This window comes from Plectropomus leopardus, chromosome 9, assembly GCF_026936395.1.
Source record: "Plectropomus leopardus strain MGB_pleo_1.0 chromosome 9, ASM2693639v1, whole genome shotgun sequence".
In the NCBI taxonomy this organism is placed as follows: domain Eukaryota; kingdom Metazoa; phylum Chordata; class Actinopteri; order Perciformes; family Serranidae; genus Plectropomus; species Plectropomus leopardus.
This window is the reverse complement of record NC_142184.1, coordinates 7788526-7811243: the sequence shown is the minus strand read 5'-3', so window position 1 is coordinate 7811243 and position 22718 is coordinate 7788526. Positions and strand designations below refer to the sequence as shown.

The 22718-nt window shown below is 36.9% G+C and overlaps 3 protein-coding genes across 4 annotated transcripts; 2 read left to right on the top strand and 1 right to left on the bottom strand.

Moving 5' to 3' along the window:
• Positions 1-2455: 2455 nt before the first annotated feature.
• On the bottom strand, positions 2456-7343 carry LOC121947578 (uncharacterized). Its single transcript, XM_042492687.2, has 5 exons — positions 7137-7343; positions 5350-5455; positions 5017-5123; positions 4630-4802; positions 2456-3934 (listed from the first exon to the last, which is right to left on the bottom strand). The coding sequence occupies exons 1-5, from the start codon at positions 7294-7296 to the stop codon at positions 3656-3658; spliced, it is 825 nt and encodes a 274-aa protein (XP_042348621.1). The 5' UTR covers positions 7297-7343; the 3' UTR covers positions 2456-3655.
• Positions 5462-13725, top strand: bin2a (bridging integrator 2a). 2 transcript variants are annotated; one of them, XM_042492686.2, is made up of 13 exons: positions 5462-5657; positions 8873-8985; positions 9073-9153; positions 9810-9864; positions 9952-10046; positions 10219-10314; positions 10459-10566; positions 10654-10739; positions 10817-10892; positions 10983-11065; positions 12183-12765; positions 12866-12935; positions 13068-13725. In XM_042492686.2, the coding sequence occupies exons 2-12, from the start codon at positions 8902-8904 to the stop codon at positions 12917-12919; spliced, it is 1401 nt and encodes a 466-aa protein (XP_042348620.2). In that variant the 5' UTR covers positions 5462-5657; positions 8873-8901; the 3' UTR covers positions 12920-12935; positions 13068-13725. The 2 variants fall into 2 exon arrangements, with proteins under 2 accessions (XP_042348620.2, XP_087937982.1); XM_088081856.1 differs by having other exon boundaries at positions 5462-5706.
• A 3051-nt stretch (positions 13726-16776) lies between these two features.
• Positions 16777-22015, top strand: smagp (small cell adhesion glycoprotein). The gene is made up of 6 exons (XM_088081855.1): positions 16777-17017; positions 17358-17386; positions 19330-19389; positions 19517-19576; positions 19780-19827; positions 21206-22015. The coding sequence occupies exons 2-6, from the start codon at positions 17380-17382 to the stop codon at positions 21376-21378; spliced, it is 348 nt and encodes a 115-aa protein (XP_087937981.1). The 5' UTR covers positions 16777-17017; positions 17358-17379; the 3' UTR covers positions 21379-22015.
• Positions 22016-22718: the final 703 nt, after the last annotated feature.

The window sequence follows — 22718 nt, the reverse complement described above, 5'->3', positions numbered from 1 at the left end:
TTCACTGTTTCACTGTTTTTTCATACTTTATGTCTGAATGGATAAAAGTTTTGCTAATTGTTTCAGTATTCAGATTGCAAAGTAGATTTAGACAAAAAAGATTTAGTTTTTTTATGCTTTGATGGCTGTGGGACCAAAAATTAAGTTTGAATGGATTTCAGTGGCATATTTTTTTGCACTAACAGTATGAATGTAGCAATTCTGTTTGCACAGTGTATTTTAGATTTATTGTAGGAGCTTTGCTGGGAATGCCAAAAAAATAAACAATCTTGCCTAAATTTGCGCCATATGGTTGAACACAAGCAGCCAAAATGATCAAAGAATGAAAATGCGTGTAAAAATGAGACAAACAGTCCCTCAGGGTTAAAAAGAAAAAAAAAAAACTGCATTTCCCACATCTCTATTTGAGCTCCACTTACTCCTGCACATTCAGTTCCTCCCTGCGCCAGCACAGCTGATTCAAATTATCAACTCGTCATGAACTCCTGAAGCTGCTCCATGAGAAAAATGCAGCTGTGCTGCAGCAGAAAGAGGTCTAAAACATGCAGGACAAGCAGTGCTCAATGAGAGGTTTGCGAAAATGCTGAAATAAACCAATAACCAAAATCGTGAAATATATAAAGCCTGCGGGCATTAGGAGATTATTTGGCAAGCAAAACTCTTGGTGACCTTTTGTGAAGGTGTTCTTTAATATTCCCAGCACTTAGTTTTTAGAATAAACAAAACCACCCGAAAACAGCACAGCAAAAGCATTGAAGTCTCAAAAGGGGTCTAGAGACCAGAGTTCCTGGCTGACTGTAAAGTCTGCTAACATGAGGTCTGCGTTTGATTGAGGAAGGATCAGATCGTTGGGGTGTGCATCTCCGCAGCTCCCTGAAGCCATTAGAAAGAGCCTCGTTACACCTTGATTAGCCCAGAGGGAAAATTCACCAGGCTGCTCTCAATTCTGTGCAAAGGTGATCTGATTAACTCTAATCAATTCAGGAAAATTGTGACATCCAGCTCAAATGAATTGAAAAAAGAGAAATGGCAAATAATCAGAGAGACGATGCACAAACGGAGGAATAAAAGGGTCCAGGCTCAAACAAACTGAAATGCTCTGAGTTGGAGGTTGGCAGGAAGATTCTGCAATCCAGCTTGTGGTAGGCTCTGCTTTGACATTTGCTCCGCATCCATTTGTAAAATATAATCCAAATTTGTGAACGTATTTACCTGATATCAGACAGAATAGTCAACATATTACACGGACCCTCTGATTTTCTGTTTCTCAATTTTTGTTTTTTTACAAATACAAAATTAGAAAAATGACTTCAAAGTCTTAATTCTACATTTATAGAAATTTAAATTAGATTTTCTATTCTTCATCTTTGATACGGAAAATTGAACCGATAAGTGTTGCACGGACCGTACTATTTCCATCTTTAGAATCTTGAACTCAGTTGAGTGGGCGGATTTAAAGGTCTGGACCCAGGCATTAAATTTATAGATCTAGAAGTATCAAGTCAAAGGCAATCACTCTTGCTTTTTTTGCTTTTAATAGGCACGCAGGGAGTGCTCGACATTAACCTCTGTAGGTCACACACACCTTGGAAATGGCTGAGGTCAAATGTGGGTCACCAGTTCATCTGGCTGTTGTGAGATTTCTCGCTCGTCAAGGCGTGAATGGGCCTTAACCCTTTGAAACCTGAGCAAATAGATTTGATTTTTTTCAATGATGAGGGGAGAAGGCAGCAAGCAATTTAGCAAGTCATGGCCCAATAACTTTAAAAACTTACAAGAAAATTACATGAAAATAAGGCAATAAAAAAAGAAAGGCAATGCCCTAAAAAAAGTGCTGAAAACGAAACAAAATAAATAGCTGGTGAAATGTGTCTGAATGCAGCACAAGAAAACTGATATTGATCCAGGTCTGTGGTCGATGTGAGGGTCTAAGGACAGAGGGATGTCGTATGCTGTAACACCCTCTGAGGAAAACTGATTTGTGATTAAGGGCTTTATTAATAAAATTGACTTTACTTGACTTAAACGTTGTTATGCTTATACTTGACCACGTAGGAAAGCAACTGCTAATAGCTGTGAACAATTCCACATTGGAGAGGACAGAAAGGACAGGCTCTATTGTCTAAGTATGAGGATAATGTGCACATTTCCAGAAGGAAATGGAAATGGAAATGTTGTGGAAAACATTCAACACCTTGCACTAAGTTGTATACAGAAAAAGTAATAAAAAATAGTGGTAACAAATTGGAAAAACAATCTTGAGAAACCTTGGTTTCTTTCTGGACAATCACCGAGTGAAGTGGAAGAGAGTTTCTGTGTCTCTTCCGCTGTTCTGATGAAGCATATGGGCAGTTTTAGTGGTGTTTTTCGAGTGAGTGACGACTGCTCTGGTTTGACATTGATGGCCTCCTTCACTCCTCAAACACCTTTGCTTGTGATTTTAAACTCACATGACTCAATCTTCACAGACTTTATTGCAGAGATGCTCTTTTCTGACACACCACAAAACGCTCTTCAACAGCATCATGTAAAGAATTGTGATAAACTGGAGTTTATTTTACAGAGTAATTACAAAGTGACAGAAAAAAGTACATTGCAACTTATTTCACAATATCTGCATTTTGCTTAGGAGAGCACCTAAAGGTATACTATGCAGACTTCTAAAAATGGATTCATACAAAGGTAATCCCTCTCAATCATCACTTGTTGATTTTCTTAGGCCTAGTCTATACAAACACAGGTATTTTGTTTTGTAAAAAAGATTTTTCTCTCCTTTGTTTTCAAAAGATTTCAGAGCAGTGCTATAAAACTAAAAGATAGTTTTATAGCACTGCACAAAAAACCACAAAAAAACTGAGGTGCTATTAAAAGCATGACAAACCAGCAGGTGGTGATATAACCGTAACCATTAAGCCATGCAAAAAGGAGAAGACGTCTGAAGCCTGAAAACAGCTGTTACTGTGAGGCTACCTGAAGCAGTCACCTCTGTAGAACAGTCTGATGTGTTTATTGCTCAATACAGTAAAAAAGCAACTGTATCTTTCTGTATAAACATGTAAAAAGTCCTGTTAAAACAGGCAGAGCCGGCACTAATTTGGTCACGTCTGCTATTGCATGAAATATTGCCTCATTTGTGACGTCTCACAAAGAAGATAACGTTGCACAAGCTGATGTCTGAAGCTAAAAACTTCAGTTCAACACTGAAAAAGGACTTTCTGAAAATATTTACCATGAGGAGTTTTGCTTTTAGTGTCCCACAAAGCAGTCTACATGTGGACAAAAGACCAGAACACATTAAATAAAAGCTATATTTTAAAATACACCTGAATACGTGGGACAAGGCATTGTTTTCTTGTTATTTTAATGTGTTCGTGTGTTCCCGGGCTCAGTGTGCAAGTGAGATCTGGACTTAATAAAGAGGTAGCGATTAGGTGCCAGACCATAACAGCAAGAGGACAAAATCGAGGACACAGCCCAAGAAATGCAATATGATGAATGAGAGGGAATCATGTCTTTCATGTCTGCTAACGATACTGTTCACAGACAAGTGAGTGAAAATTGCTGCATAGTATACCTTTAATGTGAGTACCTTCTTTGTTTGAGGCAATTATTGGTTCAGCGGTTGAGAAAATGTTCGTCACTGTTCACTGAAACATCAAAATTTCGGCCATGGCCACAGAAGAGGGGTGTTCTTGATGTAGTCCTGGAAGCCCGGGTCAGATCCCCATTTCTTCATGGCCTGCTTTTCCAGGATCGGCACGCCGCTGACGTAACGTAGCAGGAACCAGACGAAGAGAGGCGACGCCACACTAAGATACTGGGGGCCCTCCATCACCGATGAGGCTGAGAGCCACAGACCCGACCACTGCAGGATCTCTCCGAAATAGTTTGGGTGTCTGCTGTAAGCCCACAGTCCACTCTGGATGAACTTCCCCTGAAGGCACGAGAGCAAATTGGACATTAAAGTTACACTCAGTGAATGATGCATGAAGGCAGATACTCAACCTGCCTTGCTTGAGGGCCACTTTTCAAAATAACAGGAGGTCAAGGGGCCAGTCACAGCAGTTCCATACATGTTTCTAGGATTTTAGGACATTTCTATGATTTTGGGGATGTTTCTCATCTTTTTGGGCGTTTCTTAGAGTTAAGGATGTTCCTAGGATTTTTGACATTTCTCAGATTTCAGGACATTTCTAGGAATTAAGGACATTTATAGGATTTTAGGATGTTTCTGAGATTTTTGGACATTTCTAGGATTGTAGCATATTCCAAGGATTTTAAGACATTTCTGCTATTTTACAACATTTTTAAGATTTCAGGACGTTTTGGGGATTTTAATACATTTCTATGATTTCAGGACATTTCCAAGGTTGAGGACATTAGGGGCATTAGGGGGGTCCTCTACTGGATAAACAAGCTCGATTTTGGTGCTGTTTTAAATACTCTGGCCCCGTATTTATACTAAAAATACAAAAATAATTCCCATTGTGAATCACTTTGTTTTTATTGTGAATTAGATATTGGTTGGGGGACCACCTGGCACCCTATTGGGGGCAAGATTAGGCCCGCGGGCCACAAGTTGAGTATTCCTGCATTAAGGGCTGCACAGTATGAGGTCTGTTAACTTACAGCATTATCTGGGTCACGCTTGAAAAGCCATTTCTGCTGGTCAGCGATCGCCTCAGCGGCAAAGCCAAGGCCCCATATTGTCCAGCCAATGTAGTCCCTCGTTCCCAGAGGCACATCTCGCTTCTCGCTGTTCAGCATAAGGGTGGGCAGGAGGGTCATAAATACCCATACGGCTGTGAGAAACGAGAAAATGCATCATCTTAAACCGACCTTAATACCACCATCAGCTAAATGCATTAAACTCACAGTAACCAACAACATCTGGAATAAATGCATACTAAGAGAGAAACTAGACAGTGATTTATCCAACTCAACCCTCCCTTCACTTGTGCACCGAGTTGGTCAAGGACTGCGACAATGAAGAGGAAGGCGTTAACATCACTGCACCTTGAATACTCCAATATACGAAGAACGTCCCTGGGCTGTCTCTGACATTGTTGAACCTGCGATCATGACCGTCCTTCAAGATCCGCATGAAGAGGAATGTCCCCAGCCTGCAGAGAGAACATGGTTAACGTCCGCTCACATTAACCAAAGGCATTATTCATTAACCCGACTTTAAGGTTTCACATTCATGAGTGCCTCCTCTGACCTCCACACCAACCCTCCAAAGCTTAAACTGCAGGTTTCAATGAGATATAATCAGTATTCTTCTGTTGCACTTTTATTCAGCTGTGCAGGGGGGGTGTCAATGTTGAACAATGGGGGTCGACCACTCACCTGAGCCCCCACGCCGTCACCAACCCAGTCTGCACCTTCTGACGGACGTGATTGGCTCCTCCCCAGATACGACTCAGGTGGGCAAGCAGTATAAAAGTGCCAGATCCTGGAAGGAAAAGGAGAGTGAGTGTGAGTGTTGGGACGTGGGCATGGCGGATGGCTCTACTTGTTGCACAGTAAGGCGTGTTCAATAAATCTTTTACCCAGGATACTGCAGACAATTGGTTCCAAAGTTCAAGGGTAAACTATCCAGGAGCGCAGAGCACGGCGGAGAACCAGGAGCAGACGAGTCAGAGAGAAGTGTCAAGGTGATTCATTTGTCAAATTGTGAAAGAAATCAGTCATTTGTGTCGACAGGTAAGCTCCACTGTTCTACATGATTTGATAATTGTCTGCATTTGAGCCTAAAGGCACGCTTCACTTCGACTTTTCAACTTTTTAAGATCAAAACTTGTCACGAGAGTCAATCATCTTATTAAAACTCACAGTACAACTGGTTAAATGTGAGGAGACTATGGCTGCGATTTGAGATTATTTAAGTCATTGATTTCATTATCTGGTCAATCGTTTGATTGAAAAAGTGTAAAAAAAAAAAAAAAAATCACATATTTAACAACTTTTTAAAGCTCCAAGTGACCCCTTCCCGTCAATCGTTTTATCCAACCCACAGTTCAAAGAAACCCCAAAGAGATTCAGTTTGCTTTAACATAAGACATGACCACGAAATATGTCATGGGTTAGGGTTAGGGGACTACTGTGGACTACTAAAATACTGAACTACTAATTAAACTACTGTTAGAATTAAGTTAAATAAAGTGGCAACTGTTATAGTCTACACTTAAATTAAAGTATTGTTACAGTTAAGTTAAATTAATTACCCACTGTTTTATGATAAAATAAAGTGCTGTTATACATTAAACTACTGTTACAAAAAAGGTAAAGTAGTCACAATAAGGTTAAACAAAGTAGTGACTGTTGTATAATTAAGTTAAATAAAGTGCTGTTTTGAAGTTAAAGTACTTTTCACATTAAATAAAGTAGCAACTGGTATGCCATAAACTTAAATAAAGTACTTTTATGATAAAGTTAAATATAATACTATTTTTGTGAATTTAAATTAAGAATTGTTATAATATAGTTCTTTACAAGACTGCTTTAATTAAATTAAAGCATTTTCGTAACTATATATACTCTACTTTTGCAATATAGTCATTTTAGACACCCGCGTGGAATAAGCAGGGATACACTGTATAACAGATATATCGACCACCCCTTTTAATAGCCAGCTACTACTGTTTTAAATTATGTTCAGGCATTTTAAACTCAGAGTGATTTTTTTTTTTTACAAATGTAAATGTAAGATCAGGTAGCAGAAATGTTAAATGTTAGAGGAGACAGGCTGAATGGGCCCCCGAGTCTTTCTCTACGGCCCTGCTGACAGAGGACCATGACGTTAAGCTGATTGGGTCTGTACGCTGCTTCTTAAGATGAAGGAGGAGCTCTCTGCTGTTTCACAACAAACCTTTAGATAACAGCTTGTATAATCATGAAAGTTCGATATGTAAATGCACAAAAAAAAGTTTGTTGTTTTTTGTAAATCAAATACCAATCCAACCTGAATTGGGGTTAATTCGAGGCTTTTTGCGCTCAAACATGATTCGCTTTTCTTTGGAGTCGAGTTTGGGTTAAATTGGCTCCACATAACAAGTAAGGTTGCAAAACCAGTCAGCACATGGCCTTAAGACAACACTCACAAAGGCGAATTTTTGCCAGTTTTTGTTCGTTACCTGCCAAATCATAAAACTTCTCGGTCCTGAAGGCTGCAGCCAGAGCCCAGCCGGCCCACTGGATGCCCAGGTCGGTGACGGCGCATTTGACCAGCGTGCTGCCCATGATCATGTCCTGCAGCTCGGCCAGCAGCGCAGGAAACTGATCCGAGTTTATCATAGAGCCACTCCTCCGACAAAAACACGAATATAAACACTCTGGTTAAAGTTCACCGCTGCCATACTACAATTGGGAGTGGCTTAACCGCAGGGGACTCTGGGTGTTGTAGTTATTAGAGGATTACTGCGGTTTCTTAAGATGCAGCTCCACATTTCACCGAGAGGCACTGGGTTTAATTTTCTGCCACTTTATACTTAATCAGTAGTTGATGAAATATTAACAGACTTTTACGGAATAACAGTAATGGTAACACACTGAAAAAGTGCATTACAGGTAAAAATTCTGCACTTGAAAATAATCTTTATTTGTATAGCACCTTTCTACAAGAAATGCAGCCTAACGTGCTTTACAACTAAGAAATTACATGCAGCAAATGCTTCACATCAAAAGACATAGAAGACATAAAGATAATAAACACTGCAAGTGAAAAGAGAAGAGGGACAGGCCTACCACACATAGGTCCAGGGGCCATCTGGGCTTTCACCAGAAATATTTCCCTTGAAGACACATGTACAGACCAGGCAGAAATGCAAAATGACCACAAAAGATGCAAAGGGACAGCAAAGACATACAAAATAACTACAAAAATGGGCTAAACACCCACAAAGAGAGAGTAAATTACTACAAGGGGACCCCAAACAACAATAAAAAAAGACACAAAATGACCTTGTGGAAAATTACTAAATAAGATACCAAATGACCTCACAAAGATAAAAAACTACTATAAGATACAAAACAAAGGCCAAACTGACACAAAGTGCAATATTTCAAGTTTCTTTTTAGTTCCCAGAATGTTCTACTTAAAGTTAGGGTAACATTTCTATAAACATCAAAAAATGTTCAAAATGTTTTTTAATCTTTTAATTTGTTAACACCTCACATTACATTACATTTTCAATTAAAAAAAAACATCTGTAATCTCAGTCCTCAATAATATGATCTGAATGTTGCTTTGAAAAGGTTCTTCATTTGTTCTCATGTAACATTATGGGAATGTTTTATAAAAAGAACATTCTCTGATCTGTCACCTCTCAACATCACCAAAACATCGTCAGACTGTCGCAGTTAAAACGTTATGTCTTAGTCAGCATTTAACCTAAAGGAACATTATCTGAAAAAATAAACATCTTAAAAGGTTCTTTGAACATTAGATTAAATGTTTTCTTTAAAACATTATTGCAACTTGTAGGTAACGTTAGTGGGAACGTTGCCTGTTAGCTGGGGTAGTTATCGTATGTAAAATGAGAAATTAAAGTACAAAGATGACATGAAAAATAAATCTTGTAGTAGTAATATAATATATAGTGTATGCACAATACAATACACAATAATAATAAATAATAGCACAAGACTATGAAATATATATAACAGAAATAGAAAAAATGCCACGATACAAACATTATAAAGTCATTCATCATTTATTATCATGATGTGATATGATTAATATAATGTAATTTATTTACTACTACTTGTAGTCTTACTCCCAACACAATGGTAATATTTTATATATATTTGACATGGTGCAGGTGTGTTGTTAATCAAAAAACATTTCTTCTCTGTTTGTCTTCATTATCAGGCATAAACACAGACAAGACAAGACAAGACATGGCCGACAGCACGAGTCCAAAAGGCAGCTCTGGTGACTTTGCTAAAAAAGTGCAAAGACAGCTGAGCAGAGGCAAAGAAAAGGTCTGCAGTTTTTTTGTTTCCCAGAAAACAATAGAAAGAATTCATATTTAAGTAGTTGTTGCACTGAGGCATGTTGTTTTTCTGCAGGTGCTGCAAAAGCTGGGGAAGACAGTGGAGACCAGAGATGACCAGTTTGAACATTGTCTCCAACAGTTTAATGACCAGCAGGTATCAAACTCCTGACTGATCAGAAAATAAGAATGTACCTTTTTGTGAGCAGTGAAATGTTTGAACAATTGAATAAAAAAATGGGTTAAAGGGACAGTTCACCCCAAAATACAAAACACGTATTTTTTTCCTCTCACGTGTAGTGTAATTATCAAAATATTTTGCATTTCTTCCCGGTCATGTCACACTTCATTCTGTGCAGTGATACTCTTGGCGGGTTTAGTTCAGTAGCAAGAAAATAGTTCCTACATTAAACTGGTCACAACAAGGTCTGTGGATTATTTTAAGTTATTTAAGTCATGATTTCTGAAAGAGCAATCGCTGTTGAGTTTGTCAAATTTATATTTTTGGCGCTTTGAGCACCACAATCCATGTGCCATCTAGTTCCATTATATCAGAGAGAAGGTAGACATCTCTACGTCTGATATCTCCAACACTGTGCAACTCACACCAAAGCAATCTAGACTGATAAAAAGCACTACAGGTAAGAATACAAATATGTGTTTTGGATTTTGGAGTGAACTGTCCCTTTAAAAACAAACATTTCCACTGCTGTCTCTGTGTGGATGATTTACTTATCTACTCCGAAAATCAAACATCATAAAAGTCATAAATCTGTAGACTGACAATCATGCAAACCTTTTGTCTATTTGCAGACTGATGGGAACCGGATATACAAGGACCTGAGAAACTACATCAGTGCTGTCAGAGGTGAAACATTTTTTTGCTTGTAGATGCTGCAGAGCTGCAGATTTGTGTCCTCTGCAGCTCTCACACAGACAATTCTGCTTGTTACAGACATGCGTGAAGCTTCGAGACGCCTCTCCCAGTCCCTGTTTGATGCTTATGAGACTGACTGGGCTGGAGAGGAAGATTTAGGAGCCATTGTAGAGGTAAATATCGAGTGATAAACACAAAAGCCACAGCAGCGCCACATCTACCACTGCACATTTGTGTTTTACAAGTGCAAAAGCAAGCAGGAGCGCCGGGGGGAACCAGAACGCCTTCTCTCCCACTCTCTTCATACATAATTAATGCAATATTTATGCTGTGCCTTTTAATAAGGGAGAGGACCTCCTGTGGAATGACTTCGAGGTGAAGCTATTAGACCAGGCCGTACGCACCATGGAGTCCTACGTGAGCCAATTCCCAGATGTCAAGGTAAGACAAGAGGAAGCATGCAAGTAAACAGAAGTCAGACAGGAAATAAAGGCCTCAGAGCAAACACACAAAACCCTACAAAGACAAACAAGTCGTTCACACATGCTCACACACGTAATATATCTGGGTCTTTTTAATCTGCAGGAGAAAGTAGCCAAAAGGGGAAGAAAACTGGTTGACTACGACTCCTCCCGTCACCACCTGGAGGCACTGCAGACTGCTAAGAAGAGGGATGATGTCAAGATAAACAAGGTTACTAATGATGACATCTCATTCTTTCTGGTGTATATCAACCTTTATTTGCTCAAAAATACATTTTGGAATTAATTTACTCTTCAGGCAGAAGAGGAGATGAATGCTGCCAAAAGTGTCTATGAAGGCATCAACACTGAGCTAAAAGAGGAGCTGCCTGCGCTCTATGAAAGGTCTGAATATTTTCTATTATCGTATGAGATGTGAGGGTGTACACGTTTTTAATGTTTTGATATTTCTTCCTTCTCAGCCGTGTCGGATGCTTTGTGACAGTCTTCTCAGCTGTGTCAAATTTACGAGACATCTTCTACAGGGAAATGAGCACGGTATGTTTTTTCAAAAGTCAGTTGGCACATAACAGTAATTCTCACAGTTTTTTATTTTTATTTTTTATAATAAGTCGTCTCCTCTTTCAGCTCAACCTTGATCTACAGAATGTGATAAAGGAGCTGCAGGCTCAGCATCCAGACAAAGTGTTTGCCCTGAAGGGAATGCAACGGTGCGTTTTTCTTCTTGGTTTAAGAATATTTTGTTTAAATGGTCAGCAGTTCAGATGAATAGTTTACCACAAAATTATGTCATTGACAGTGGAAGCTCTGCTTAACTTTACATCTTACAAAACACTTTAAATTATGTCTCTTTACAGCCTTATTCCAAAACACAGATACTAGCAGGGTTGTCTATTTGCAGCTCCAAAATACATTTAATGCCAATATTTCAATTTTTATTGCCAAACAGTTGAACTTTATGTCCAAAGCTGCAATGACCACTATAGTATTTGTTATATTTTCCTCACTGATGGTGCCTTAGTCACCGTACATCCCACAAAATGTTTTCCAATAAACTTTTATTTTAGGATCAGGACTTCTAAAGGAGTTGCGTGTAACATTTAGGGGAATTTAGAGAGAGATAGAGATAGAGATTGAGAGACTTTATTGTCCACCTCAGAGGAAGTTTGTCTGTAGCTTCACTCAGACATAACCAAGATACATACAAACACATAAAACAATTCAACAGTAAAAATGCACAAATGTACAAATTTAAGATGTTGCAAACAGGCAAGTAGGAGCAATATATATATAAATAATAAAGGAGAGCACATTTTACAAAAGTGTAGTGGCATCTAGTGGTGAGGACTGCAGATTGCTACCAGCTGAAACTTTTCCCAGTTAGATTTTTTTTGTGTGTTTATAGTTCAGGAGGTTTTTACCAGGAGCCGAGCTATCTGCAGAGGTCTCTTTTACTCCAGAATCAAACTGACCAGGTGATTGAAGCAGTAAAAACACTGAAGAAAAGCACATTAGTGGTTAAAAAAAACCCCAATTTCTTTAACTCTGCTTGTCGCAAAGGGGCTGCGAATACTCAGAAATGCGAATGGCCCTTTCTAGAGCCAGTTTTTGGTTTGTCCGTTCTAGGAAAACACGATGATTCTTATGTTCAAATTATTTTAACTAAAGAAAACATACTTATTATAATATATTGCATTTCTGCCGATAAAACCCCTCTATTCCTACACTTTCGACCTCTGATAACTTGATGTCTTTATCAGGGGATAGATGCAAAACATTCAGTTTTCTTGCTTTTTATTTGATATTACTCTTGCAAAAATATTTCAGGTATGGGTCCCTGAAAAGACGAACTCTGATATCCCCCAAGGCCTGGAAAGCCAGCTTCTCTGAGTTTCACAGGAGCTATAGTCCCAGGCCGAGCCAGAGGTTCAGTTTGAGGTCCCCGGACAAACCTCGCCACGGCACTCTTTCCAGAGAGAGCAGCACCCTCGCAGTCACCCCACAACCACCTCTGACAGAGAGCTCTGAGTCCAGGGACCTGGACGCAGCATCCAGCCACAGTGACGTCCCCGGCTCTCCTGCACAAGAAGCCAGAAATGAGCTGAACTCTGGAGAAGGAAGCAGTCAGGTGGAAGAGGAGAAGGGAAAGAAAGAAGAGGAGTCTGAGCTGACGCCTCCTGCAGAATCTGATAATAAGGGAGAAAGTGAGAAAGCTCCACCGAGTGACAGCAGCTCTGAACTAAACAACTCCTGTGACTCAGAGAGTTTGGAGCTCCAGCTGTCTGCAGCAGACGACAGCCCACTGCACATTGAAGAGGAGGACCTCGACGCTCCTAAACCAAACGGATTGGAGAATGGGGATGTTTCTGGGTTAAACTCTGACACTAAGGAGCTGAGCACTCCTCACAAGGTTTGTCATTTGATAAGATGAGGAATGTGTTGTGCACATCTCCTATAAGTGTTGTTTTCTGTTGTGACCCTCCTACATGAGTTTTTTGTGTCCCATTCAGGATGCTGCAGCAGAAAAACAAGTGTCTCTGGACTCAAAAACCACAGATGTTTAAAATATTGCAACCTTAGGTTTGTATGTTTTTCATGCACATAATACATATTGTCATTCTCCTTAATCTCTTCCCTCTTGTTTCTCTTTTTATCTGGTATTTGACTGAGCTTTTTATAAATCCGTGTCTGCCCTGTGTTGATTTTAAACAGAGGCACAGAAGAGATTGACGTCAACAGCTGCAGGAGAGAAAAAATGTGGGACAGCCGCTCTGAAGTGTCCAACTGTGATGTCGTAAATGATAAACCGTGCTTTGATTTGTTGGTGTTAGTTTATTTTATTTATCTTTTATTGAAATCGGGTGTACATACAGTGCAGAATATGGGTTAAGTCATATTTTTATAAGTTTCATCCTCAGTATCCTTTTAAAAGTATAGATAAATGACTGCAGGACTGGACTTTATCTCACAGATTCCGTTAAATTCTGCAACAAACATTTTAAAATCAGAGTTTTATATGTGTGTGCACATAATGCAATGCACAAATAGGTTTACATTGTAATAAAACTTTCTTACTGACTACAGCACAGTCACAGTATGCAGATTTACAGTGCTGCTTCAATTCCCATTTTAGTTTAAATGAAATGTAAACATGTTTGATATTTTTCACTCACTAAACTGGAATCTGTCAATTATTGTAGCACTGATAATAAACCATTATATAATTCTAAACAACGATCCTTTTTTTGTATCACATTTATGCTAATATGTTGTATATGCATATACAGACATAAAGAAATTGTCATGAAATGTGTACACAACAAATCCCTCAATCTTGTTTCATTTAATTTAAAATAAAGTGTCAACAGCTGTGGTCTCTTCTCTGCCAATGGAGGTTTTAAAATGATAAGTGAAAAGAACGAGCTCTCACTCAGCTCAGATTTCTCAGCTGACTTCACTGTGAACCCAACATGACTTAAATTATAGGAGAAGTTAAGAGGTATGGCTTCCTCCTTTGAGAGTTATCTACAACAAAAGCTGTTTGGACTAAATGTCTAAAGAGAAGAAACATAGTTGAATTCCAGAGCTAAAATGTTTGAATTGTCTGGCCATGAGGTCAGTCTTTATTGGATTACTTTGATAAAAGAAAATATGTTTTTGCTTTATTCATTATGAGAAAAAAACATACTTCCTGAAATGTATTTTGGTCCGTTGACCCCAATGTCTCCCCAGTGTCTCTCACTTCCTAAATTTTAACAATGGTAACAGTAAGGGTTTTTTATTATGGTAATCAGATTTAGGACACAGAAACCACTTACTGAATGTCCTGATTTTATAAGAGCTTCTCTGTGAAAAATGAACTCAAATGTGGCCGTTGGTGGATCTTCCTACAGGCAACGTGGCAGCACGCCATCAGGAGGGACGGACACTTAAAACTTTTTCTTTTTTCTTCCATTCATATAAATCAAACAAAAGGGAAAGGGTGGTGTGGAGTGTATGTGGAGAGCATTAGAGAAAGATAAAATGAAAAGGCAAAAAACATCTCAGGTGCAGTACAAACAGAAGCAGACGAAATCTGCAAATATGCACTTAGTGTACTTACTCGTTTGTTATTTAGTATTGATTTTTTTTCATTTGTGTGTTTATGTGTGTGCTCCCCATTCAGCCTCTAATCTGGGTGAAACAAACATAAAAACTGATGAAAAAGAGATAGATGAACAACCTCATCCTAAACCACCACTAAAGTGTTATTATTGTTATAATAATAATAATAATAATTATAATTATAATAATAAAACTGCATTTTTGGGTGTGGGTGCCAGAGGAAATTTTCCTCAGGTACTGAAAGTGCTGGGTCACTGAATGTGTGACCAAGAGGAACCACAGACATTTTGACTGACAGCATTCAAGCTACTGTTTCACAGGTTTAAGCAGATTTGAACTCTTTCCATTCCTTTTTTTTAAAAAAAAAAACAAAAACGTGTAGTCATCTGGATGATTATTCCCCCAGTGACGTGAACTCTGGAGCTGTCACTCTGTCAGCTTGAGAGAAAGCCGACTTGTGTAACAGAGTGTGGGCAGACTTAGAAGATTTTTGTTGTTGTTTACAAAAACAGGGAGGAAGGAGAGCTGTGTTTTGACTGGACAATATCATTATATATATATATTATATATATATATATCCATACATCAGTCCAACTGAATACGAATGGCTTTGTGACTTCTTTTAATTAGAGCACTCCACTAATTTCACACTCAATGATCCGTTTACTCGTCTTTAAAGAGCATCAATCAGCCTGTGAAAACACCTTTAGTGTCATCGGTGTCTCCTGTGGCTTTGTGTTAACTCTGAGAAAAATAATCACAGTGACGTCATGTCAACTTTGGCTCATGGTTTGAGAAATGTGGTTGCTTCCCATGAGAGGAAGGATGTCGGGTGCGCCCCAAAATCTGACTGGCACATTGCTGGTTTGAGCCAGTCTGCCGTGGAAAACAAAACACCACATGCCCACACAGCAATGTTAACAATAAACACACATTTCATGCAGCTTGTTAAGGCTTAATCAAAAAGAAAAAAACTAGCACACTGTCTCTGCTAACACTTTAAAGCTGTGACAATATGAAATCTGCCACTGCCAAATGGAGTGCAGCAAATAAAAGATGCTATCATGCTGCCTTAAATGGAAGTTGTGTGCTTGAAAAAGGCACTAAAAGTCTGTATATTGCGGCCTCTACTGCCACATACATTATACTTATTTACCAGGCAACCACAGTATTATAATAAACCTTGTATTTTATTTTACGTTGTATTTGTATTGCATTCTTACATTTTAGCTTCTGCACTATTTTATGTTTTAGATTCTTATCAGATTTTCTTACATTTACAAGTTTTGTTTAATAGTGATTTTTTCAAACATTTGTAAGAGAAAGTTGAATTGAGCCTGAAATCTAAGAATTTCATTGCAAACAACTTCTACAGTATAATTGTTTTGTAGACGGAAATAAAAAACCTTGAAATTTGAAATTAGTTGGGACATTTTTTATTATGCTTTACCATTACACTTCATTTTACAGACTCCACCATCAATTTAAAAATCAAAACATTTATATTGAAAATAATTCATTTCAATCCTTACTGTGGACTGGGCAGTTAAAATAAGACCATTGTCAAATTTATACATACTGTATCTGCATCATTTTCTTGTTTGTTTCTATTTTTCTAAATGTATTCATATATTTGTTTTTATTTTTTTCACATTTTAATTTCATATGAATTTGAAATATATGTTTTATTTATTCAGTTAATTATTTATATTGTTGTGTTTTATTTTATTTTGACAACAACAACAACAATTCTTGCTTGTGTTGTACGTCGCTTTGGATAAAAGCGTCTGCTAAATGAAATTGTAGAATTGTAGAATTGTAGAACAATACTAATAAATACTGTCTATATTTGTTATTGTTTTATAAGTATATTAAAAAACAACAAATAATCTAAAATTATCTAAAAAATAAATACCAATAAATAATACAAGTTAATATACTTTAAAACAATCAAAAATGCAGTATAGTAATAAAAATAAAAATAAAGATAAAAAATAAAATAAAATACTTTTCATGTTTTCATTGCTTAATAACTATCTTAAAAAAACAAATAATCTAAAATTATATATAAAAAAAATACCAATAAATATTACAAGTTAATATACTTTAAAACTATGGAAAATGCACTATAGTAATAAAAATAAAAAAATAATAATAATAAAATACTTTTCATATTTTAACTGCTTAATAACTATCTTAAAAATAACAAATAATCTAAAATGATCAAAAATCAAATCTACTACTGTGCTCCACATTTTTAACCTCAGCGGTGACACATCCTGTATGCAGACGATCTTTGACAGGGCGCGAGGGGGAGGAAAGGGAGGGGCGGAAATCGAGAGCGCGAGCTGCGTGACTCACGAGTGCAGGAGAAAAAGTATCGCTGGTTACTGTATTTCACAGACGCAGAGTTTCGGACGCCCCAACAGACTCACACACAGATTACATTTCAAACCCGGCGAGTGTGAGTTAGTTTTCTGCGCTTTGGATTCAGTTTGAGGAGTAAAAGTCGTGTTTCAGGGGCGGTTTTGTTGCGTGAGCCGCTCCGCTGCGTCCAGGTAAGATCTCACAGCAGCTGTGATGAACAATGTCTGATTGTGTCTGAGAGTCATGAAGGCTTCACCTGGAAATGTCGTTTTTTGGGCCTCGAGGTGACTTTACCTTTTTGTGTGAAGTCAGCTTTCTTCACGAGGACGAAGAAAAAGGTTTTTTTTTTTTTTAATTTTTAAAAAGGTTAAACTGAGACAAACAATGTCAGTGTGTCGGTAACAATGGTGGAAAAGGTGTTGACCTTTTTATTTCCACGTGAGTTAAATAAATAATGTCCAATATAAACAACGCGAGGCGGATGTCAGTGAGATATGTGGCTGTTGATGGATTTTTGTGTGTTTCTTACAGGTAACAAGCGACTTAACTCACAATGGACAGTAAGTATTTATCACCTTTAATCAAGTGTTTATTTGTTGCTTTGCAAAAGTCATCCTTAATATTTTTGGCACTGCTGTGACCTGTTTGATTCCTGTAGGTATTTTGTATTCTTATTCATTTTACACTATCTTATCTTATTTTTTTATTATTATTATTATATTAAATATTGTATTAAATGAACTAAGGTATTTGTACCTTTGTTGTACTTTTGTTTTTTTATTTTATGATGCTTTATACTTTCGTTTGACTACATTAAAGTAGCAATGATATTTCAATTAATTGATCAGTGTATTGAAATTAAAATGAATCTGCAGCTCTTTTTCACAGAAGTCTCACATAATTTTCAAGCAAAAATGTCAAATATGCGATGCTTCCAGGTTTTCAGATGGAAAAACATTAGCGTTTTTTTTCTGGTCACAGTCACACAGCCACAGTGAACTGAATATTTTGGGTGGATTAATATTTTGGGGATTTGTTGGTTGCTTTAGGATATTAAAGTATTATTTTTTTTCAGTTTTAAATCATTGATTGATTGAGAAAATTACCTGCAGCCTTCATTTGTTTGAAATATTAGATATAGTCACTGGGTACATCTAGAACAGTTCATTGGTTCCATAAAATATCAGAAAATATGACCTATTGTCACAGATTAATCTATCAAACAGTTTGCGTTGTTATTCAAACCAAGCGGCAACCTTAATTAAGCCACTGCGCAAGTGCCAAAAAACTGTAGTTTCTTTGACTGGCCTCTTGAGGCTGGCTCCATGACTCAAGTTGACTCTGCACTTGAGTTTTTCCTAGTGAATCTTTTGGTCTTTAAAACATTAGAAAACAGTAAAAAAAAAAAAAGAGCTCAAAGTGATTTCATTAAAAGTTTAGTGTTATTCAACCAGCAGTCCAAATCTCCAAATATTCAATTTAAAGCAATTTACGACCAATAAAAGCAGGGAATTCTCATATTAAAGAGCCCTGAATCAAATAATTTTGCCATGATTGCAGATCACTTTGGCTTTCCAATAACATTACTTTTTATTGCAACTATTTATTTGCTTGCTTTATGTTGTTGGTTTTTTTTTCTTCTCAAATATATTTATTGAATTTTTTTTAACATACAAGAACACAAACACAAAGGTAACACACAGCGCAGTACAACATTGGTCTGCACAGTTTATATATATATATATATATATATATATATATATATATATATATATTTTTTTTTTTTTGTAGTAACATACATAAGTAACCAATATGTATGGTGGAGCAAAAAGAAAAATCCATAGCTTTAGGAATAGCTTATTCTTTTCACCTCTCAAGTAAAAATAAAAGCAGGATTTACAGTAAACTGACAGTAAGTGACAAATAAAGCCCAGACCGCTGCTTTGTTTCTTTTAATGTAGTTGTAATGTTTTTGTAATGCACTATATTTAATGTATGTCTTTCCCTCTTAAATGACTTTGAATGCCTTGTGTCGTAATGTTGCTATATAAGAAAACCTGCCTTGCTCTAAAAAATGACCTAATTGGTTGCTATGGAGATAGCAATGAAAATAATGATATGAAAATAGACCGATTGGTTATCTGCTGAATGATTAATCGACTTGTATTGCTGATCACGCTTTTCTACTTCTGCTGTAGCAACATTTTTAATGCAGGTCTTGTAATTGAGTGTTTTATTGTGTGTTGTTGCTACATTTACTAAATAAAAGGCTCTCAGAAGTTCTCCCACTGGTTCAGCCGTTGCATCACAGTGGATTCGAGACTAAATAAGTGGTTGACAGGTTTTGTTTCGGTCCCGGCCCTTAATAATCAGATTACTGTGTCACAACACTTAATATTCCCTCCTCAGCCAGCAGCTCTGCAGTTACACAACTCACTCTGAGCAGACTGTGTGCTGAAGATAGAGCCCTGTGACATTTTTAACACGCTTTTTTATCTCCCAGATTTCGATATGGTGCCTTTGACAACACTCCCAACATATACAAGCATGAATGTGACAGAGGGTGAGTACGCTGTGTGTATGTCCTCACTCGGCTTCAAATCTCTGAGCCGCAGCCAACAAGTATCCTGATATCACAACCTGTGAGTTTGTGCTGTTTTATCAACACATGTCATTCTTGTGTTGTTCAGCATCAGATACGGGGCCTTTAACATCGCTTCCCACACAGGCGGACACCACCATGATTCAGGGTAACTCCTACTCCTCTTTTTTTGTTGTTTTTTTTATGTTTTCTATTACTGGCACACAATCCAGTCTCCTGCTGGAGCCACACAGCTGTGAGACATGGCACAGTTTACTTCCTCTCCCGCACATGAGAACAATCCATGACCTTTCTACCTCGTCTTTTACCAGTCACCAGTGGTTATTTTTTAATTTTTTTTCCCCCTCACAGTGGTAACAACAGCAGCCCCCGCTGGCACAGACTCCGCAGTCGTAGCAGGTAACACTTTTTTGATTATTTTTAAAAAATGTATTCCAAAGAGGTAAAAAAGGGGAAAAAAAGAAATGATCCTACCAAAAAGTAATATTCACAGACAATGAAAAAAATAAAGAAAAAGAAATTGTCAAACACTTGATGAAAAAGAAGTACAAATATTATTTAATCCCACCTCATCTCCAGAAGTCACTGATTTATAATTTTCCAGCTTCTTTATTTATTTTATTTTTTTAGATTTTTTATTTTAAACTTTTTGCAGTACTCTTAAAAAAAAAAAAAAAAAGAAAGAGAAACTCTGACACATCTCGCTTACTGCTGACATATTTATTAAGTGAAGAAAACAACGTTTCGGTCTAACAGACCTTCGTCACTTAGACTGAAACGTCAGATTTTTTTCACTCAGACAAGTGAAGAAGAAAAATGACCAAACAAACGAGCGGACAGATGGAAAATAATATTTACAGACAATGTAAAACAGAAAAAGAAGTAATTGTCAAACACTCGATGACTTGGTTTACATATTCAAAAAAGAGTGAGAAGTACAAACTTAATTAATCCTGCCTTTTCTCCAGAAGTCATTGATTTATAATAATATATAATATAATTAACAGCTTCCTTATTTATTTATTTATTTGTTTGTTTGTTTTTAAATTTTATTATTTATTTATTTTTTTTAGGTATTTTATTTCAAACTTTTCAGTAAGAAAACAATGGATATAAAGTTAAAAGAAAATCTCCTGAAAATTAAGTAAAGAGTAAAAAAAAAAAAAAGCAATCAACAAGGAAATAACCTGAAGAAAAGTGCTAAAATAAAGAAAATCATACATAAATATATATATATATATATATATATATATATATATATATATATATATATATATATATATATATTCTGTAACATGATTTTAAATAATTATAATAATCATAAATAAAGATGTCACATTTTCCCCTATTTAAAAAATAGTTTTCTCATAATGTTTTGTCTTTCTTGTTTCAATTTATTGCTTTTTGTCTTTTTTTTAAATGTTTTTTTTAAAGATGGATTCACTCACATTTCAAAGTTGTAAATGCTTGTGAAAGGGTCTGAATGCAGCACAAGAAAACTGATGTGGATCCAGGTTTAAAAGGGTTAAACACATATACATATACCCACATACCCAAGATGAAATATCTACAAATTTACATTAGTATTTGCAGATAAAAAATAGGAAAAAATAAATCTAAACTAACCAAATAAATAAACGGTAACTCCTGTAAACACCTGGTGATAGTCAAACCTCCTCTTCCTCCCTGTTCTCAGTTAAAATCATCTTGTTATACGTTATTTTCTCCTCATGATGTAATAAAACTTAAAAAGGGTATTTTTGCCTCATTTTTCCAGTGGTTATTGTTCTCATCCTGCTGACGGTAGCAGCTTTGGTCTTCCTGCTGTACCGGTATCTCTGCCACAACAAAGGGGACTACAGGACGACAGGGGAGCCGGCTCCGGGCGAGGACCCCGACGAGGAGTACAACAACCAGACTGCCAGCGAAAAGAAGGAATACTTCATATGAAGGAGGGAGTGAGTGGAGAAAGAAAAGAAGAAATAAGACTGTTTTTTTGTTTTTAATGCGCCCTTGTTTTGAAAAAAGGTTGTTATTTTCTACAAATGAAGATATTTGTTGAGAAAAATGCAAGAGGCGCACAAGCAAATACCAAAGATAAGGTTGAATTTTGATGGATGAGGAGCAGGTGACAGACGACAGGTGTGTGTTCAGATTAGCAGAGCAAGGCTTGAAACAGGTGGTGGGATTTTAGTATTTCACAGTTACACGATCAGTAAATACTCAGCAACAATCAGAATGTAAGACGAGCTCGTCTGCTGCGCTATTTATCAGCCGTGGTTCAGTTTTTCTCTCTAGTATACTGTATTTCTCCCAAACAAACCTCATACAAGACATGTTATAGAGCTATTCGGTGTAGTTACTTTTATATCGCTTTTAAGGTTTTTCTATGCAATATTCTTTTATAAGCTAGTTAAAAACAGTGTCCTTTTTTTTAAAATACAGGACGGCCTTAACTTTATTTGTTGTATTTGTGTTGTAACTGGTTTTGTTTTGTACGATTCCTCGCCAGACGTGGTTACTGATGACTTCCCTATTTGAGATAAATATGGAAGCAATAAAACTTGATTTTGGAATAGTGCCATCATACAGTGTGACAGCGTACAGTGATGTTTAATGTGTTTCGAAATAGGCAATGTCGTAAGCCCTTAATCTGCCTTTGAATCATGATCAGCGCACAAAGAATTCAAACGTTTGAGAGCAAACAGCACATTAGAGTCTGTTTAGCTACGTCCAATATCATCTCCTATGATCCAACATGAATCTCACTATTATGAGGTTAATGTTCAGTTTTTGTTGACGGTGTCAGTATAATGCATTCACAGGCTTCCTACAGCGTAAAGCAAGTTGCATTTAAGACTTTAAAGTAGCCGTGTGTAGAATTTAGTGGTGTCTCGAGGTGAGGATTGCAGATTATAACCATCTGAAATAGGGGTTGACCGATGTTTTTCAGGGCTGATACAGATTTTTAGTAGTTAATGAGACTGATGACCGATATTCAGAACCTATATGAATTTACAAAAAAAATGAAAATCTTTCCGTCAATATTTAGAATTTGATACATAACAAACTCCAACACAAAACTTTGTGTAAATGCCTTTAACAAATGTTTAATCAGAACTGAAACTTTCAACATCAAATACAGCAAAGTTCCCCACAGCTTCTTTTTAAAAAGTCAAGTAAAAAAAAAAAAAAAAAATAACAGGTTAAAAGTTACTTCCATGCTGACCCTTACTTTGTCACTTATTAATTATTTTTATCAAAGGTCATTAAAATAAAACGCTGACACA

Bases quoted from the DNA above. Each gene is read 5' to 3' on its own strand.
- smagp (XM_088081855.1), top strand. The intron at 19,390-19,516 runs GTGAGTACGCTG...TGTGTTGTTCAG, and splicing joins AAGCATGAATGTGACAGAGG to CATCAGATACGGGGCCTTTA. The intron at 19,828-21,205 runs GTAACACTTTTT...TCATTTTTCCAG, and splicing joins AGACTCCGCAGTCGTAGCAG to TGGTTATTGTTCTCATCCTG.
- bin2a (XM_042492686.2), top strand. From the start codon at position 8,902: ATGGCCGACAGCACGAGTCCAAAAGGCAGCTCTGGTGACTTTGCTAAA. The intron at 10,740-10,816 runs GTCTGAATATTT...CTTCCTTCTCAG, and splicing joins CTGCCTGCGCTCTATGAAAG to CCGTGTCGGATGCTTTGTGA. The intron at 11,066-12,182 runs GTGCGTTTTTCT...AAAATATTTCAG, and splicing joins GCCCTGAAGGGAATGCAACG to GTATGGGTCCCTGAAAAGAC.
- LOC121947578 (XM_042492687.2), bottom strand. From the start codon at position 7,296: ATGATAAACTCGGATCAGTTTCCTGCGCTGCTGGCCGAGCTGCAGGAC. The intron at 5,456-7,136 runs GTAACGAACAAA...TTTTCCTTCCAG, and splicing joins GAAGTTTTATGATTTGGCAG to GATCTGGCACTTTTATACTG. The intron at 3,935-4,629 runs GTAAGTTAACAG...TCGTGCCTTCAG, and splicing joins AGCGTGACCCAGATAATGCT to GGGAAGTTCATCCAGAGTGG.